This window comes from Lethenteron reissneri, chromosome 60 (assembly GCF_015708825.2).
Source record: "Lethenteron reissneri isolate LAM-NWPU_2019-01 chromosome 60, ASM1570882v1, whole genome shotgun sequence".
NCBI lineage: Eukaryota > Metazoa > Chordata > Hyperoartia > Petromyzontiformes > Petromyzontidae > Lethenteron > Lethenteron reissneri.
In genome coordinates this window covers 3,103,571-3,123,821 of record NC_083838.1, presented here as the reverse complement: position 1 = coordinate 3,123,821, position 20,251 = coordinate 3,103,571, and the positions used below count along the sequence as shown (strand labels likewise).

The window sequence follows — 20,251 nt, the reverse complement described above, 5'->3', positions numbered from 1 at the left end:
CGTGGCACCTGCTGGGTCTGCCCCGTGACCTCCTGCCAAGCAGGCGTTCGACACTTCACGTGGTAGCCTCAAGGTGCACGTGGCCTGGCACAAGCGTCGTGGTGACGTCACAGCCACTTAGTGGCGAATGGCGGTTGTCGTTGTTGAGAGGGGGGGGGGAAGTTGAGGGTGGGGGGGATTGCGTCACCGGTGACGTCACCGGTGACGTCACGAGGCCTGTTCTGTTTGGGGATGAAAAGCGAACAGCTGATCGGTGAACTCCGGCTTGGGCATTTTTAAACGTTGCTTTTATTATTCTCTTTAAAAAAAAAACACACACACACACACGCACGCGTAACAACGCGTGCTTGCATTTGTTTACAAACAACAAGAAGAATAAGGAGCAGAAGAACAAGAGGAGGACGTCTTTAAACCCGTCGTAATGCGCTGAAGGAGGAGTAGGAGGATAAAGACCTCTCACCACTCATGTCAATGGAGGAAAAAGAATCCCTGCAGAGGCAGATTCGCTTCCTCACGGGTACGCGTCTCGTCGCTTCCACACGACCGTCCAGATCGTTCATTTGCGTCTCCGTTCGTTGGTCGTTCGTTCGTTCCCGTCTCGGTACCGCTAGCCCAGACGACAGCCGATCACGTTCGCGGGCTGCGTGTTGGTTGAGCAGGCGACAGACTCGGCTCTTACTTATTGTTATCATCATCATTTCATCATCATCGTCGTCGTAAATAGCTTATACAGGTTATAAGACACACACACACACACACCCCTCCCCACCCACCACCCCGTATGGGTTTTGTGTTTTAAAGCGAAACGTGGAGAGACTAGTGCGTCTTATAAGCCAGTGGTTGTGTACGTACAGTGGTGTACAGTGCGTGTGCACCATCAGTGCTTGGGAGACAAAGGCGGCCGGGCTGAGTGTACCCCCCCCGTGTACCCCCCCTCGTGTACCCCCCCTCGTGTACCCCCCCCGTGTACCCCCCCTCGTGTACCCCCCCTCGTGTACCCCCCTCGTGTACCCCCCCCGTGTACCCCCCCTCGTGTACCCCCTGTCCCCCCGTGTACCCCCCTCGTGTACCCCCTCGTGTACCCCCCCCTCGTGTACCCCCCCTCGTGTACCCCCCCTCGTGTACCCCCCCTCGTGTACCCCCCCCCGTGTACTCCCCCCGTGTACCCCCCCCGTGTACCCCCCCCGTGTACCCCCCCTCGTGTACCCCCCCCGTGTACCCCCCCCCCTCGTGTACCCCCCCCCCGTACCCCCCTCCCTCGTGTACCCCCCCTCTGTGTACCCCCCCCGTGTACCCCCCCTCGTGTACCCCCCCCGTGTACCCCCCCGTGTACCCCCCTCGTGTACCCCCCTCGTGTACCCCCCCGTGTACCCCCCCCTCGTGTACCCCCCTCGTGTACCCCCCCTCGTGTACCCCCCTCGTGTACCCCCCCCGTGTACTCCCCCGTGTACCCCCCCTCGTGTACCCCCCCGTGTACTCCCCCTCGTGTACCCCCCCCCGTACCCCCCCCCCCTCGTGTACCCCCCCCCGTGTACCCCCCTCCCTCGTGTACCCCCCTCTGTGTACCCCCCCCGTGTACCCCCCCTCGTGTACCCCCCCCGTGTACCCCCCCCTGTCCCCCCTCGTGTACCCCCCTCGTGTATCCCCCCCGTGTGTACCCCCCCCGTGTACCCCCCCCCTCGTGTACCCCCCCCCCTCGTGTACCCCCCCCCCTCGTGTACCCCCCCCCCCTCGTGTACCCCCCCGGCCTTCATAGGTGACTCGCTAACAGCACTTGCCCTTACAGCCTGTTGAGGCTATACGGGGGAGCTTTGTCTTTGTGGGGAGCGGTGGCGCAGTGGTTAGTGCGCTGTGTTACGAACCCAGCGACCCGAGGAGTTCGATTCCAGCTCACGGCTGCCGCCAACCCCACTGACGATCATCTGAAACGTGCCTGGGCCCTCCCCTAGGTCGGCTCGGCCTCAAATGAGTACCGTGTGCGGTTGCGTAAACATCAACGCTGGTGCTGGCCACCCACCCTCTCGTGTGGCCGTGCCGGCCTTCATAGGTGCTCGCTAACAGCGCTTGCCCCTACAGTCTGTGTCATTCATTCTTGATTTGAATCTTGATCATGAGGAGGAGGAGGAAACCATTTATTTGGTAAAGCCCTGTGAGCCATTCGGCAATTTACCAACAACAAACAAAAACATGAACAAGAAACATCTTAAAGTGACTAGGCGCAAACAGAAAAATCCAAGAAAAAACAGCAAAGTCTTGCAGAAAAAGCACCGTATGCAAGTCAAACAATAACATAAGACAATTTAGATTAAAGTTATCAGTCTAACTCTGTACTACAACAAACAAATATGGCTAAACCAAAACGTTTTCGAAATCACCAAAATAAAGCTACGCAATGTCACAGTGAGCGTAGGAACTGATTGGAATTTAACAATAACTCTATACATAACATGTACTACCTAATGTACTACCAAACAATGCGGGCACAACTAATATTTGTCTCTGTGTTTGTCCCTTGTGATGGTACTTTTATTTTTAGGATGAACGTTATAAGGGTCTGTAATAAGGTATAGGGGCACTGATATGGGGTTAACAGGTAATGCTGTAGATTTGAAGTTTTCGTGACTGCAATGATTTTTTTAGTTTTTTTCCGGTAAGGTCACGTAGGAATTTTTTTTTTAAATCGGCAAAGTCACGTAGAAGGGAAATAATAAAATATAAAACAATAAAAATTCTCACGACGTTTCGACTGCAATGCACCTGATTATGATTGCTTGTGTTGCAGTCGAAACGTCGTGAGAATTTTTATTGTTTTATATTTTATTATTTTATTATTTCCCTTCTACGTGACTTTACCGAAAGAACCAAGAATAAGGACGCTTGTGTTGCGCCCGAAACGTCGTGATTTAATTTATTTAAATTTTTTACCTACGTGACTTTACCGAAAAAACAAAGAGTATGTCTGGTATTAAAACAGTCGTTTATTTTAAACAGATGTTTTTTTTTTAAACCGATGTTTTTTTTTTACGCACGGTATTAGCCAAAAAATATATAAAACACGCTAGGTTATATAACTTAAAATAATTTTCTCTAACTAACCGATTAAAAATGAAGATATTATTTAAAAAAATTAAAATTACATTAAATGCGGTTTGGTTAAACGACTTTGAATTGCGTAGACCGCGTACGCCGCGCGCCTCGCTCGACCAATCAGCGCCGGCGGCTGCGACACCGCGTGACGCGGCGCGAGCCAATGGGCGCGCGCGGCCGTCGCCTGTCCGCGGTGGGAAATGCAATCGGGGTTCGCGTTTCTTAGGCTTCAACTACTGTTTTTAAAAATTAATATTTTTTTGTTGTGGCCAGAATCAAAGTGTGAACATCTTAACACCTACTCTTTCATTTCCAGAGAGGTTAAAACATATTATAATTTGTTGACATACTTCAACATTAGACATAAAACCGGGGGGGGGGGGGGGGCGATTCGCTTTAAAACATGTGTGATTAACACATCTGGCTTGTGGTAAAGTTGTTATTAGGTATGTTGATGGGGATGTCTCATTTTTAATTAGGGTTAGGTAGGTTGTGCGGTGTGCACAGCTGTACGTGTATAGCAGCCCTAGGCAAACTTACTCGGTGATATAGTGGTAGATTGTCTACGGTGGCTAGGAGATGTTAACTACCTCGCCTGGCATACAGGAGGTCGTGGGTTCGATCCCGACCCTGACCCCTGCTGCTCTATGTTTAGAGTTTGCGTGTCTCTCTCTCTCTCTCATCATCATCAAGGTGGCTAGGAGATGTTAACTACCTCGCCTGGTATACAGGAGGTCGTGGGTTCGATCCCGACCCTGACGCCTGCTGCTTTATATTTGGAGTTTGCATGTCTCTTTGTCATCACAGTGGTGAGATGTTAACTACCTCGCCTGGTATACAGGAGGTCGTGGGTTCGATCCCGACCCTGATGCCTGTATATTTGGAGTTGGCATGTCCTCCCCTTGGTTGCGTGGATTTTTTTCCATGTCCGCCGGTTTTTACCTCCACATGAGGAATCGTGCGTTGAGAGTATTTTGCTGATATACATTTGGACATGATAAGCTATCATTTATGGCCAGGTCAGTGGGCCTTACGTGGTGAATAGTTTCTGGAAGTTTTGAATTCCCTTTTAACTATCCCTAGAACAAGAATTGGAATAGGTGATCAAAAGCGCCAAACGTGTTGTTCCAACCTTGTTTTCCTCCCTTAACGTCGTAAATCTTCCTTCAAAAATATCCCGAAGCAGAAGTTTAATGCTCGATGCAACCACATTTGTCAATGTCATTTGTAACTTTTATCCTTAACGTGTGCATTGATGATTCAGTTTGAACGTGCCAATTTTATTGAGGAATTGCGTGTTGTCTTTGGTTTGGTCTGGGACTGTTTTTGTTGTTGATTTGCTGCCTTGCCAACGCTTGCATTTAGCTTTGAAAAATCGGACGTGTACTTGAATGTATTTATTCATATGTGGAGTCTTGCTTACATTTGTCTCAATTTTGCACTCCTATCGTGTTGTGTGTTGTTTGTTCTTGCAACTTGCTGATCCGCCCCGACTGGACATCTGTGCAAACAAGCTTGATAGCCCTTCCGATTCATCCAGTCTAAATAAAGATCCTGATTCTTATTCTGTATACATCTCAATATTTCGATTTAAAGCTTTCGTGACTGCAGGGATTCATCGTCTTAGTTCTTTCGGTAAAGTCATGTAGAAGGGAAGTAATAAAATCATGAAAATAAAACATAATAAAATAATTCTCACGACGTTTCGGCCACAACGCTGTCTTCTCGACAGACCTGTTTCTTCACCTGAGGACGGCTGCTTGCGTTGTGGCCGAAACGTCGTGAGAATTATTTTATTACGTTTTATTTTTATTATTTTATTACTTCCCTTCTACGTGACTTTACCGAAAGAGCCAAGAAGATACATCTCAATAGTTTACCTTGTTTTCGTTGTTTTGCAATGTTTAACTTTATGTCCCATGGTGTTTTATTCCCCACCCCCACCTCCTGCAACCCCCCTCTCTTCCCCCCTGCCCCCCTTCGTCCTCACCCCACAGGTCTCATCAACGCACACAGGAGTCAGCATGGAGACGCGCCACGCTGGCCGTCGGATCACCTCTTGGGCCGTGGCCTGGTCGACCCTTCGTCCTGCACGTGGACCAACCCGGCACGCGCCCGTGTTGTCTCCTCGCCACCGACCGTCGCTTCCGTTCTGCCGCCGCCGGCGCCCGGCAGACCGAAACGACCGGCAGGGTCCGCCCGTCTCCGTCTCGGCCCCGCCACGGCCGTGACGTCGAGCGTCCCCGCGGTCCCGGCGGCGGGGGCCGTCCCGTCGAGCGGCTCCGGCAAAGCCGCGGCCGTCCCGCCGGGACCGCTCGACGTGACGCTGGCGCGCCGCAGTCCGGCGGCACCGAGCGTTTGCCGCGCGCCCAGGAAGCCCGTGATTTGCGCCGACGGGCTGTCACGCTACTCGTGGCGACGGCCCCCCCCTGTGCGCGCCGCCCCCGCCGGCGCGAAGGCCGGCGGCCAGGCCCCGCCGACGAGCGCCGACGTTCCGAAGGGCTCCGCTCCGGGCCCCGCGCCGGCGCCAGCCGCGGCGGCTCGCGTCCGTGGCGGCGACAAGAAGCAGCTGCAGCAGTTGCAGCAGCTGCAGCAGCTGCAGCAGCTGCAGCAGTTGCAGCAGTTGCAGCGGCAGGCCACGAAGCAGCGCAGCAGCACGCCGCTGTCGGCCCGCTCGAAGGCGGCCATCGCCGCCGCCACCACCTCCGCCGCCGCCGGCACCAAGTACGTGTGGACGGGCGCCACCGCCGGACGCGGCGGCCCGCTCGCCGCCACGCCTGCGTCCGGTGTTTCGCCCGGCTGGGGCTTGTCTCCCGTGACGCGGTCCCAACGGACGGACGCCGAGTCCACCGAGGTCGGTCCAGCGACGTCGTCGGCCGGCGCCGCCCCCGCCGCTATCACTGCGGCGGCGGCGGCAGCGGCGGCAAAGCCGCAGAAGGGACGGCCGCCGCGATTTCCGGCCGCTCCCGAAGCCGCTTCTCCCGCCGCGGTGCGTCCCGGAACCTCCCGCTACAAGTGGAAGTCGAGTGGCGGCGACGGTGGCGGCACTTTGAGAACGCCGTCGCCGTCCGCGGCCGCCACCTTCCCCGGCGCGACGATTTTGGCCCCGGCGAGGAACCGGACGAAGTTCGTGCGGTGCAGGAGCGTGCTCTACGCGACCGCGACCACACCGCGCGTCACCGGGAAGGTGGCGCTCAGGACCAGGTGCGTGTAACCGCCGCTGACCCGGCTGACCCAGTGACCCGGGTCAACCTGGTCCACACTTATCCGACACATGGCCCAACAGTCGGATGGAACAGTGGCGAAGTGGTTAGCTTTGCTGTGCTACAAAATCCACCGGCCCGAGTTCGATTCTCGATCACGCTTAACAGCCGTTGCCCTTCCCCGTTTCCCCCTCGCCAGCCCGCATAGACCAGCACGGCGAAGTTTGGTCAAACAAATGCAGTCAACTCCCACGATGTGTGACTTGGGGAGGTCTTCATCCATTGGAGGATAGAGAATGGCTGGAATGAACACGTAGTTAAATATATGCCCTGCGTGCCTTGTGGCTTATGGACATACTAAGGGATTCATATTTTTGGTTCTTTCGGTAAAGTCACGTAGAAGGGAAATAAAAAAATAATAAAAATAAAAATAACCCCGTCGCCGAGATTAACCGGCGGTGAAATTAGTGACAAATGTACCAAAAGTTTCGTGGGAGGGGTGCCGGGAGATGGGGAGGTGGTGGTGGGTTTCTTCTAACGAGGGATTCGGTTTCTATCCCACCGTGGGATTTGCAGACCGGACTCTAATATTAGACAGTGCGTGCACTGTTTGCCAAAATGTGCTTTGTATTTTACCCCCCACCCTCGCTTTCGCCCGCTGCTGCCCCCCGCTGCCCCCTTTGCATCCCGTGACCTTACTGAGCTGCCCGACACGAACAGGCCTGCCTGGTGGGTGGGTGCCTTGGTGGCCGGGTGCCCTGGTGGCCGGGTGCCCTGGTGGCGCTAGCGACGCCGCCGCCGCTGTGACAATCTCTTTCTGCTGCTGGCTTTGCCGCAGGTACAAGCTGGTGCGGCAGCCGTGGGGCCCCGCGTCCCCACGCACGCCACGGAGCGGGCCGCACGCGCGCGGAGACTTCATGATGCGGTGCGTGCCCGTCGAACGCGACGCGCGGCGAAAGATTCCTCCTGTCCGGAATGCCTCCACTAGAGGGGGCCCCAGACAAGAGGACGTTTGGGCACACTCTTCCACACTAGGGGTGTGCGGCTGGCAGGGCTGTAGGTCTGGTAGGGGTGTAGGAGTAGTAGGCCTGGTAGGGCTGTGGGTCTGGTAGGGGTGTAGGAGTGGTAGGCCTGGTAGGGCTGTAGGTCTGGTAGGGGTGTAGGAGTGGTAGTCCTGGTAGGGCTGTAGGTCTGGTAGGGGTGTAGGAGTGGTAGGCCTGGTAGGGCTGTGGGTCTGGTAGGGGTGTAGGTGTGGTAGGAGGGCGGGTAAGGTCGTAGGGCTGGTAGGTGTGGTCGGTGTGGAGGCTCTTAGAGCCGGTAGGGGTGATAAATGTTGGGAACCACGGGTTGAGAGCGAGCGGTCGAGAGTGAGCTCCGTGCGTGTCTCCCGCAGGAGGATGAGCGTCATCAAGTCGCGGCCCCAGGCCGACCTGACCCAGACGCACAGCAGGTGAGGCTTTCCCTGTGCGCAGTGCGTGTGTGTGCTGTGTTGTGCGTGTGTGTGTGTGCGCGCTACGTTGTACTGTGCGTGCGTGTGTGCTACGTTGTGCCGTGCGTGTGTGCTGTGTTTTGCTGTGCGTGTGTGCTGTGCGTGTCTGTGCTGTCCTGTGTGTGTGTACTGTGTGTGTGTGTGTATGCTGCTTCGCATTGTGCCGTGCGTGTGTTTGCTGAATTGTGCTCTGCGCTTGTGTGTGTGTGCTGAATTGTGCTCTGCACTTGTGTGTGTGTGTGTGCTGCTTTGTGCTGTGCGCGTGTGTGTCAGTTGTGCTCGCTGTGCCGGGCACGTGCGTGCGATGCGCTGTGCCGTGCGCGTGTGTGTGCTGTTTGATCAGTGATTATGCCGTGTGCGTGGTGTGTTCACGCTGGTGGTGTGCGTGGCGCGCACGTGTGGTACGTTCAACGCTGATTAATTGGATTTAATTGGATCATTGATTTGATTTGTGCTTTCGGTAAAGTCACGTAGGTAAAAAATGAAATTAAAATTAATAAAAGTTAAATAAAAAAAATAAAAAATAAAAATCACGACGTTTCGGAGGCAACACAAGCTTCCGTCTTCAGGTGAAACTGTCACAGCGAAAAATCTGGATCAAGTGTTTTTATTTTTTTTATTAATTTCATTTTTTACCCACGTGACTTTACCGAAAGAACTACGAGTATGAATCCTTGCAGTCACGAAAGCTTCAAATCTAGAATTGATTGGTGCTGCTTCTCGCGTGTAACACACACACACACACACGCGCGTGCGCCTCCCCCACAGCGCTGACGTGTGGTGGGGCCGGAGGTGCCTGCGACTCATCGGCGGCGTAGCCTACAGCGTGACGGCCCAGCGGCTCGCACGAGCCGGCCACGCGCGGCCACCGTCACAGCAGCAGCAGGGTCACGGAGCGGCCTCATCGCCCGCTAGGACCCCATCGCCAGCTCGCTCGCGAGCCAAAGGTGTGGGGGGAGATCTGTGGGGCCGGGGGGTTGGGGTGGTATCAGAGGTCGCAACCGGGTTCCCGATACCCTACCCGATACCCGTACCCTACCCGATACCCGGCTACCCGTACCCGGCCGGGTACGGGTACGGGTAGCCGTTTGCGACCCTGGTGCGGCCGGGTACGGGTACGGGTAGGCCGTGAGTCACTGGTGAGTAACCGTTTGTCACTCATTTCGGGTAGGGAACGGGTACCTGTACCCGGCCGGGTACGGGTACCCATTTGCGACCCTGGTGCGGCCGGGTACGGGTAAGGAATCAAAACCCGTTTGCGACCTCTGGGTGGTATGGAGAGGGGGAGAAGTGGCACTGCGGTTAACTACCTCGCCTGGTATGCAGGAGGTCGTGGGTTTGATCCTCGACCCCGACGCCTGCTGCTGTATATTTGGAATTGGCGTGTCTCTCTCTCCCCGTGGTTTTGTGGATTTTTGTCCGGGCCCTCCAGTTTTTAACCTCCGCATTTGGAATCAACGTCATGCGTTTTAAAGAGTATTTGGCTGCTATACATTTGCACGTGATAAGCCACTTTGTTGAGCTAGGGGGTGGGTGGGGGAGGTGGGGGTGCAGATGGAGCGGGAGGAGCGGAAGCTCGGGGAGGAGAGAGGGGCAAGGTACGGGAGAGAAGGAGAAGCACACCGAGTGAAATTATTATAGTAATAAAAAAAGTGCCCTTGATTTGTCCACGGTGGCCTCGCTGAATCTCAAGACGTCATCAGGAGGGGTCCCTGCTACATTGGGAATCCTTTGGCCTCTTGCATTGAGTGGGTGGGTGATTGGGTGGGTGGGTGGGTGAGTGGGTGAGTGAGTGAGTGAGTGGGTGAGTGAGTGAGTGGGTGGGTGGGTGGGTGAGTGAGTGAGTGGGTGGGTGAGTGAGTGGGTGAGTGGGTGAGTGTGTGGGTGAGTGAGTGGGTGAGTGAGTGGGTGAGTGAGTGGGTGAGTGGGTGAGTGTGGGTGAGCGAGTGGGTGAGCGGGTGAGTGAGTGAGTGGGTGAGTGAGTGGGTGAGTGTGCGGTGTGGATGAGACTCGGATGAATGCAATTTTTGTGGCGTGCTGCCACCCGCTGGCCGCCTGTTCACGGTGAGCACGCTGGACTCGCAACGCTGGAATTCGCAATCAACAGGTCGCCGGTTCAGCTCCCGTCTCCCCCCCCCTTCCCCCGAGCTGCCAAAAGAATCCCCTTCCATCCAAGTCAGCTGTGCAAATAGCCAATTGACTTTCAGCACCGAACGAGGAACCTCTGCAACGAGCGGCGAGTGCGCTCGGTCCCCGCGTGTTGGGTTCCTTAACCCTTTCCCATTCCGATGACGTACACCGAAGTAAAGTTACTTTATCGGTACCGAGGCTCCCCACAATGCCATGCGTGGGAGGGCGTGGCACGGTTTTTGTGCCAGCTATCGTAGGGTGCGATCGTGTTGCTACGGTTCTCTGCGGTGAGTAACACTGTCTTTAAAAACAACGGCGACGCCGCCTCTCTGAACGGGGACCCACCCTGCAACTTGCAGACGTCACGGAAGGGAAAAGGCTCAAGCCATTGATTTGTCGTGCACATGTTGGACGATCACCGCCCCTCCGCCCCCCTCCCCACCGCTTGCTCCACCTTCTCGACCCCCCCCCCTCAACCTGCCCTCACCCCCACGCAGGAGGCAAGACGCTGCACGTGTACGTGAACCAGGGCGGCGTGCGCTACTCGGCAAGCCACTCGGGCAAGAAGCTGCGTCGACTGCACTCACCAAGTAGGGCACACACCTCTGCCAGTCCCTGGCGTACTAACCGTGCCACCCGCATCGCCTGGTATACAGGCGGCCGTGGGTTCCATCCTGACCCTGACGCCTGTATATTTTTGGAGTTTGCATGCTCCGTCTCGCCGCGGCCGCGTGGATTTTTCTACGGTTTTTCTCTCCCCATTGAGCGATCACTTGTGAGAGCCAGTTCGCTTGTGAAAAAGAGCCAACGTAGCTCAGTGGGCCTTCGCTGGTGAAATAAAAAGGTGTTTTACTTTTACATTCCGTATGACGACGGTGGTGGCACGGTGCCGCCCGACCGATGCAGTAGTGTAGCGGTTAGCGCTACGCTGCACTACGAACCTGGCGACCCGGGTTCGATTCCCGCTCACGGCAAACACCAGTGACGATTATCTGAACCGGTCTTGGGCCTCCCCTAGTTCGACTCAGCCTCAAATGAGTACCTGGTGCGGTGTGTAAACATCGCCGCTAGGGAGACAAAGGCAGTCGGGCGTGGTGCTGGCCACCCACCCGCTCGTGTACCATTCCGGCCTTCATAGGTGCTCACTAACAGCACTTGCCCCTACAGTCTGTTAAGGCTATACGGGGGACCTTTGTCATTGTGCGTGGCGGTGGTGTAGCAGTTTGCGCGCTCCACTACGGAGCCTGACGGCCCGAGTTCGATTCCCGCTCACGGCCAACACCAGTGACGATTATCTGAACCGGTTCCCGGGCTTCCCCTAGGTCGACTCAGCCTCAAATGATCACCTGGTGCGGTGCGTAAACATCGCCACTGCGGGGACAAAGGCGATCGGGCGCGGTGCTAACCACCCACCCCCTCGTGTGCCGCAGTGCCTGCCTTCATAGGTGCTCGCTAACAGCACTTGCCCCCAAATGTCTGCTAAGGCTACACGGTCTTTGTGCGCGTGTTGCAGGGCTGGGTGCCAGCACGATGTTCTTCGCTAGATCGCCGGCGACGCTCAGCCCCGGCAACATCTCATTCTCGGCCAGCAACAACAACAGTAGCAGCAGCAGCCGCGTCCTCGCCTCGTGAGTCGCCCCGCAGTTAAACGAGAAAGCCGCCACTGTTGGAGGCGCATTTTGCCTAGTCTTGTTCGCTGGCCAGATTAATGGTAGTAGTGACGTTGATCGTGGTGATGATGATGATTGTGGCAGTCAAGTTGATTGTGGTGATGATGATGATGATAGCGGCATTGATTGTGGTCGTGATGCTGATTGCCGTGATGATGGTAGTGACGTTGATGTTGGTGATGATGATTATGGTGGCAGTGAAGTTGATTGTGGTGATGATGATGATAGCGGCATTGATTGTGGTCGTGATGCTGATTGCCTTGATGATGGTAGTGACGTTGATGTTGGTGATGATGATTATGGTGGCAGTGAAGTTGATTGTGGTGATGATGATGATGATAGCGGCATTGATTGTGGTCGTGATGCTGATTGCCGTGATGATGGTAGTGACGTTGATGTTGGTGATGATGATTATGGTGGCAGTGAAGTTGATTGTGGTGATGATGATGATAGCGGCATTGATTGTGGTCGTGATGCTGATTGCCGTGATGATGTTAGCGACGTCGATTGTGGCGAAGATGATGGGAGTGATGTTGATTGTGGCGGTGATGATGATGGTAGAGACATTGTAGTCGTGATGATGATGGTAGTTGACGTTGGTCGTAAGTGGTGGTCGTGACGACGACGACGACGACGATGATGTTAGCGACGTCGATTGTGGCGATGATAATGGTAGTGATGTTGATTGTGGCGGTGATGATGATGATGGTTAGAGACATTGTCGTCGTGATGATGGTAGTTGACGTTGGTCGTAAGCGGTGGTCGTGATGACGACGACGACAATAATCTTCTTGGTTCTTTCGGTAAAGTCACGTAGAATGTAAATAATAAAATAATAAAAATAAAACATAATAAAATAATTCTCACGCCGTTTCGGCCACAACGCAAGCAGCCGTCCTCAGGTGGAGAGCAGGTCTGTCGAGTAGACAGAGTCTGAATGACATACTCCAGGCTTGGAGCGACTATTTAAGCTGGGAGGGGGAAGGGCGCCTTAACGACAATAATGTTAGCGACGTCGATTGTGGCAATGCTGATCGCGGGGCGCGGTATCGATGGCGGTGTCAGGAGCGCGGTTCAGCGGAGCGTGCAGCTCATCCGCCGGGCGAGGCTGTGGCGACGGCTGGAGCGACCGCGTGACTACTGCACCTTCTACAACCGCTTTGGCCGCTGCAACCGCGGCGACGCCTGCACCTTCCTGCACGACCCCGACAAAGTGGCCGTGTGCACGCGGTGAGTTCGTGGTGCAGATGAGTCCCGTTGGACACGGAACCGATCCGCTGTCGTGCGCCGATCGCTGTGCTGCTGTATTTTGGCTCTCGCAGCGTCCGGACGGTGACGGCAGCGACGATGACGGTGACGGTTATGGTGACGGTGATGCTGATGATGACGATGACGCTGACGATGACGCTGATGGTGATGTGACAGTGATGATGACGATGACGGTGATGATAACAGTGATGATAACAGTGATGATGACGATGACAATAACGATGGCAGTGATGATGACGATGACAGTGATGATGACAGTGACGATGACGATGACATTGATGATGATGACAATGACCGTGACGATGACTGACGATCACAATGACATTGATGATGATGACGATGACGGTGATGATACCAGTGATGATGACGATGACAGTGATCACGACCAAGAAGACGACGACGATGACGTTCAGCGCCTGACGTCTCGTGGCCCACCCGCAGGTTCCTGCGCGGGACTTGCAGGAAGACGGACGGGACCTGCCAGTTCTCGCACAAGGTGTCCAGAGAGAAGGTGAGGCAGACTCCTCATCAGTCGCCCCGTCGGTCGCGGTGACCCATGGGGCGGCGGGGACGTCACCGTGACTCTGTACGGCACCGCGTCGATTGCGCCCCGAGCGCGGCGGTGATTGGGGCGCACGGACACGGAGACAGGACGGACGACGCTGTGGACGACGTAAGCGTGTGGGAGGGTTCGATTCGACGCAAATTGGGTGGTGGTGATGGCGGTGGTGGCGGTGGTGGCGGCGGTGGTGGCGGTGGTGGTGGTGGCGGTGGTGGCGGTGGCGGTGATGGCGGTGGCGGTGGCGGCGGTGGTGGTGGTGGTGGCGGCGGCGGCGGCGGCGGCGGCGGCGGCGGCGGCGGCGGCGGCGGCGGCGGTGGCGGTGGTGGTGGCGGTGGTGGCGGCGTTCATGATAAAGTGACGACTTGTTTGAGAAACGACGCGATAGGGGGGGGGGGGGAGACATGTTAACCGGGGTGTGACTTAACCTGATTGGGTGTAAGCCACGTTGAAAACATCGCCCCCCCTTAGGCCACGGTGACGTCATCGCCTTCTTAGGCCACGGTGACGTCATCACCCCCTTAAGCCACTGTGACGTCATCGCCACCTCAGGCCACGGTGATGTCATCGCCCCCTCGGGCCACGGTGATGGCACCCTCTAAACAGAGTGTCTTGAGACTCGGTGTGGCTTTCCTGGGTAAATAAGTAAGTATGTGTAGATCTGTCTATAAATAGACGTATAAATTATCCATTTTGGCTCGGTATAGAGGTTTGTGTGGAATCGAGCCAAGAGGCAGCAATAGCAACAGGGCTTTAGGGGGCATGTGTCAGTTTGGGTGCGGGCGGGGGGTGGGGGGGGGTCCTGGCTAATCCTCAGCCCGACTCTTTGGCCACTTTAGCGGCGAGCGATCGCCGCCGTTGGGGAGGTGTGTGGGTGGGTGATGGTGGCAGGGGTGGCGATAGAGAACCACCACACGCCTCCTCGGCACGGTGCTAGGCCCCCGCACCCCCGTAGCCCTCCCCCCCCCCCCCCCCAGTTCTCCCGGGGAGGAATATGATGCTAGCCAGTGGCTTGGTGAGTGGGGGGGGGGCAGCAGTTTGTGAGACAGGGGAGTCGTGGGGGGGGTCCAGTAAAACAAGCCTCTGACAAATGGGCTGCGTGCGTGGCACCGGTCGCCTGCGGTGCAAGCTTCAAGCAAATCGGGTTAAGATTGCGGGCCAAAGTGAAGTTCTGGCGTTCGCGAGCAAGCCCCCACGGCGCCCCGGGTAGGGCAGCCGTGCCTTCACCTCCCAAGCCCGCCCGCCCGTCCGTGCGCCCAGCCAAGCCCGCCCTTGCTGTCGGACCCGTTCCTCGGTGGGTGGCGCAAGGCACCTTGCGGCTGCCCCCCACCGCCCCGTCCAAAAATAATTGTGGGCTCCTCGAGACGCCCGCGGGTGTCGGCTTACGGGCTCGGTGACGCACGCCCACCTCTAGCGTTACTCGCTCGGCGCGCCGACCCTGCGGCCTATCCGGGGCGAGCGCCCGGCGCCGCTTCGATCTTGGTGGCCCGTGGAAGGATTGGATTTATCTCGCGGCGGCGACGGCAGCGGCGGCGGCCCGGCTGAGCCAAGAAATGAAAGCAATTGTTGTAATTGTAATGATCTCGTTTTCTGAACGGTGGGGAGATCCGTCGGCCGTGGCCGCATGCGGTTCGTGCGCCAGCGACCCGGGTGGTTGATACCCATTGCCCGCCGCTCCCCACGTCAAAAGCCAAGCAACGGTTTGAGCCTGGCGAAGCGCCGGAATCGGTGACCGCCGTGCCCCTGAAAAACAGGCGTTATCGGACGCTGCGGTGGCCGCGTTGCGGGCGGCAGGAGGCAGATGCGGCGAAAATCTATTTTTTTGTTGCACTACGCTACGCTCCTGCGTCTGTGCTGTTTGCCTGACCATTGGGCAGTGGCGAAATGTTAACCACCTCACCTGGTATGCAGGAGGTCGTTGATTCGATCCAACCCTGACGCCTTGCATATTTGGAGTTTGCGTGTCTCTCTCCCCGTGGTCGCGTGGATTATCCTGCGGGTCCTCTGGTTTTTCCCTCCACATTCAGAATCAACGTGCGTTTTAGAGGATTTGGCTGCTGTAAATTTCCACGTGATAAGGCGCTTCATTGAGCTATCATTTGTGATTGCCAGGTCGCTTCCGAAAAAGAGCTACAGGGTTCAGTGGGGCCATACCTGGCAAAGGTCGCAATCGGGTTCCCGATACCTGTATCCTACCCGATACCCGGCTACCCCTACCCGATACCCGTACCCTACCCAATACCCGATACCCGTACCCTACCCGATACCCGTACCCTACCCGATATCCGGCTACCCGTACCCAGCCGGGTACGGGTACCCATTTGCGACCCTGGTGCGGCCGGGTACGGGTAGGCCGTGAGTCACTGGTGAGTAACCGTTTGTCACTCATTTCCCAACGTCTTGTCTCTTCTCACTATTCAAGTTTCTAGAATCCACCCACCCGCGCCTGCAACATGGCTTCATCCCAGAGGTCGCAATCGGGTACCCGTACCCTACCCGATACCCGGCCGGGTACGGGTAGCCGGGTATTGGGTAGGGTACGGGTACCCGTTTGCGACCCTGGTCCAGCCAGGGTACGGGTAAGGAATCAAAACCCGTTTGCGACCTATGTTACCTGGTAAAATACAAAATGGTTTTTTTCGAGGTAAGTTTTTGGTCACCTTCATAACTAGAGGACCCCAGAGCTTGGGCAATTGTTGCTGGCTCCGGCTGCTCACCACGAGCGAGCGAATACCGCGTGGCCGTGGCTGCGCTGTGTTGTTACCAGTTGACATTATTACTATTACTAATAGGGTTTTTACCCTTTTTTCTGGCAACAAAACTGACACCTTTTGCAAGGAATCATGCTTACATTAACCACAATACTTGCAGTCAAATGCAAACAAAAAACAATACTCTGATCATTTACGCATTGTCTTTGAAACTGATTGGTCCACACCAGAGACAGCTTTCTTTATAGCCTAAGTCTCATATCGTGTTCGACCAGATGACGCCAAAAGGTCCATCATTACTATTGTTGTTATTACACCCTGCGGAGGAGCAAACGCTAAAGTGCCGCGTGCGTGCACACAAGCGCTTGAACGCACGTGCGAGCGCTCGTGAACGTGCGCGTGCCACACACCGCGACTCCGGGTTGGAGGGCATGGGGAGAGGTGGCGGGCGAGCGATGTCGGCGGACCGGTAGTGTGGCGGCAGCGGTGGGCGGCGGCAATCGGAGACGACAAGATCAGAATAAAAGTGAATTCTCTGGTGCTGTGCCTCCCAGACAGACGCGGGGCCCTATCCTTGGCAGATGTGGCAAATACTTGGGCGTTTCCCCGCTCCCTCCCTCCCTCCTTTTTTATTTTTTAAACGATCAGACGAGAAAGATGCTCAGTCTTTCGGCACTTTACTTTCGTTCATCATGTCGTTTGTTTGTATTTTTTTAATTTCTATTTTTTTTTGCTTATGTGCTCCCTTTTTTTCATCAAAGATGTAACGGCGGGTTTCCCGTGTAACATTAGTCCCATTGTGTGTTACTGTGTTCATAGACACCAACAAGAAACACAAATCACCCTCAAAAACCCATCATCAGATCCCCTGCTGCTGCGCTACCAGCACCATAGCGGCGAAGGCACCTCCCCTCCCTCCCTCCCTCCCTCCCTCCCTCCCCCCTCCCTCCCTCCCTCCCTCCTTCCCCCCCCGTCACCAGGGCTGGAGGGTCAGGAGGAGGGAATTTTAGCGTCGACAATCGGTCGCCTCCATCCGGTGGCGTAGCGACGGGGGCCTCTCAGCTGCCCGCAATCGCTCTTGAGGCTCCTCGCGGTCCCACGGCCTGGTCCCACGCACCCGCGGTTCCTTTTTGGGAGGGCGCTTTCCAAAATAATGTCGGGTGGAGGTGGGGGGGGAGGGCTGAGTAGGGCGAGAGGTTGGGGGCGTTTGTTTTTTTTGGCTTGCGGTTGTGGGGGGGGGATGGTGGTGGTTCGCTTGCTGTGTGTGTCCCCCCCCCTCCGCCTCGTAAACCCCCCACCTACAACCGATGCTCGCCAGAGGTCGCAACCGGGAACCCGATACCCGTACCCTACCCGGCTACCCGTACCCGGCCGGGTACGGGTACCCGTACCCGTTTGCGACCCTGGTGCGGCCGGGTACGGATACGGGTAGACCGTGAGTCACCGGTGAGTAACCGTTTGTCACTCATTTCCCAACGTCTTGTCTCTTCTCACAATTCAAGTTCCTAGAATCAACCCACCCGCGCCTGCAACATGGCTTCATCCCAGAGGTCGCAATCAGGTACCCGATACCCGTAGGGTACGGGTACGACCGGGTACGGGTACCCGTTTGCGACCCTGGTGCGGCCGGGTACGGGTAAGGAATCAAAACCCGTTTGCGACCTCTGATGCTCACTGTGTGCGGGGGAGGGGGGGGCGCGCCGCGTTGCTGGCCCCGTCGTCGGCGGCGACGGCTGGCGATGTCCATCGATGTTTTCGATTCCCCCGTCTTCGTTTTTTTGTTTTGTTCCGAAGCCCTGTTTGATTCGACGATTTGTCTCGTTTTGTGCCATTGACTGCTTTCATCCCTTTTGGTGACCCAAAGTCGGACTCTGGCCGTTGTTATCTCAGCTGGTGAGGCCCCTTTTGAGCCGAACAGCTCTGTTACAGCCCACTAGCGTCGGCAGTGGTGGCAGCTGCAGTGTGCACGTTCTCTCCGTAGTCGCGTGGATTTTTTGCCCCGGTTTTTTCCCTCCGCATTTTCACGTGATGACAAGCCCACTTCCGTTGAGCTTATCATCTGCGATGGCCAGGGTCGCTTCTTGAAACAAAATCTACGTTTGCTCAGTAGGGCCTTCTTACCTGGCAAAAATAAAAGTGTAGTGTAAAACTAGATTCAAAGCTTTCGTGACTGCAGGAGATTTACTCTTTGGTTCTTTCGGTAAGGTCACGTAGAAATAAATTAAATAAATAATAGAATACTATCATTATTATATTTAATTTATTTCTACGTGACTTGACCGAAAGAACCAAGGTGTAGTTTTTTTCCCCCTTCTATCCCCTCTCCCCTCCCTCCCCCTTCCCCCGCCTCCTTTTATCCCCTTATTTTTGTCATCCTTCCCCTATGCTTCCCGCCCCCATGTGAACGTCTGTACCCTCGCTCGCCATCTACACCTGACCGGCAGCCCAGCTTCTCCCCCCTACTTTAAACTCCAGGAGGCACCGAGCCTTGGGCTGTTGCCCGCGGAGTTTCGATGCCTCCCCCCCCCCCCCCCCCCGCGTTACGCTTTGTGCTTTGCACCCGGGGATTGCGTTAAAATAACAGAAAAATTATATTTAGAAAAAATGCTAAAGCGAAGGAAACTTGACGATGACATTGATGATGACAGTGATGATGACGATGCAGTGACGATGGCAATGATGATGAAGATGACAGTTACAATGACAGTGATGACGGTCACGGTAATGATGACGATCACAGTGATGATGACCATGACGATGACAGTGGTGATGACATTAACAGTGATGATGACAGTGATGATGACGATGCAGTGACGATGGCAATGAAGATGACAGTTACAATGACAGTGATGACGGTCACGGTAATGATGACGATCACAGTGACGATGACCGTGACGATGACAAGGACGATGACATTATCTTCGTCTTTTTGTCGGCGTGCGATGGCAGATGCCTGTATGCTGCTACTACCTGCGCGGCGTGTGCAGCAGCGCCGACTGCCCCTACAGCCACGTGAAGGTGTCGCGCAAGGCCGAAGCCTGCGCGGACTTCCTCAAGGGCTACTGTCCGCTCGCCGAGAAGGTGAGAGGCTCGCTCGCCCCACCTTCCCCCCCCCCACCCCCCTCCTCACCCTTCCGCACCCGTTCCCGTCGGGCTCACCAGCCTTGCTTACCCGCCTCTTCCACACGCAGGTAAAGCAAAAATCTTTGCATTGTTTTACCAGGTAAGGCTCTTTTACAGAAGCGACCTGTCCACAAATGATTGCCCAGCGAAGTGGATTATCATCTCGATTTAAAGCTTTCGTGAACGCAGGGATTCATCTTCTTGGTTCTGTCGGTAAAGTCACGTAGAAGGGAAATAATAAAATAATAAAAAGAATTCTCACGACATTTCGGCCACAACACAAGCAGCCGTCCTCAGGTGAAGAATAGGTCTGTCGGAAAGACAGCGTCTGAATGAAACACCACCAGGCTTGGAGCGTGCATTTGTCAAGGCGCTCTTCCCCCTCCAACCCAGCCCCTCCCTGCACAACGGACGGACGGACACAATAATCCCCTGTGGGCTGGTGTAACCAGGAGGTTCCTACCAGCACAAGTCACTTAAAAAAGTATACAAATAAAACTTAACCCATATTTATCTGACCAGGTAAAGCCCACCGACCTGGCCACCCACAAGTGACAGATCAACGAAGTGGCTTGTCACGTGGACATCTATAGCAGCAAAATAATCCAAATCGAAGGGACAGGTGGAGATTAGTTCGCACTTTTCCCGTGCCGCCACCTTCTCGTGGCAGAGCCAGGAGTGCGGCTCCTCCCCCGACGCCCACGGTGAAGGGAGTTTAGGGACATTCGTGCGGTGATCCACCAACCATCGCTGCTTTCCTCCACAGCGCTGGGTCACGGGCAGCCACACGTGCAAAGAATGCATCACGAGCATGATCAAAAAAAATATATCCAGGAATTGCTGACTCCTCGTCATCATCGCATACCTGATAGGTCCATTCCCTCTGCGTAAACGACTCCCTTTGGCTGACACCCAAATAAATATCTCCCTCTCTCTCCATCTGTCACAAATGTTCCTAAATGCCCGGGTCATCCTGACCGAAACTTCAGGCAATAACTCATCCACCCCAG

The 20,251-nt window shown here is 55.5% G+C and overlaps 1 protein-coding gene across 1 annotated transcript; it reads left to right on the top strand.

The window, feature by feature from the left end:
- The first annotated feature begins 212 nt into the window (after positions 1–212).
- On the top strand, positions 213–19,977 carry ZC3H3 (zinc finger CCCH-type containing 3). Its single transcript, XM_061575983.1, has 11 exons — positions 213–517; positions 5,085–6,291; positions 7,129–7,215; positions 7,684–7,740; positions 8,548–8,726; positions 10,407–10,499; positions 11,423–11,537; positions 12,645–12,809; positions 13,290–13,359; positions 19,068–19,199; positions 19,912–19,977. The coding sequence occupies exons 1-11, from the start codon at positions 466–468 to the stop codon at positions 19,975–19,977; spliced, it is 2,223 nt and encodes a 740-aa protein (XP_061431967.1). The 5' UTR covers positions 213–465.
- The last annotated feature ends 274 nt before the right edge of the window (positions 19,978–20,251 follow it).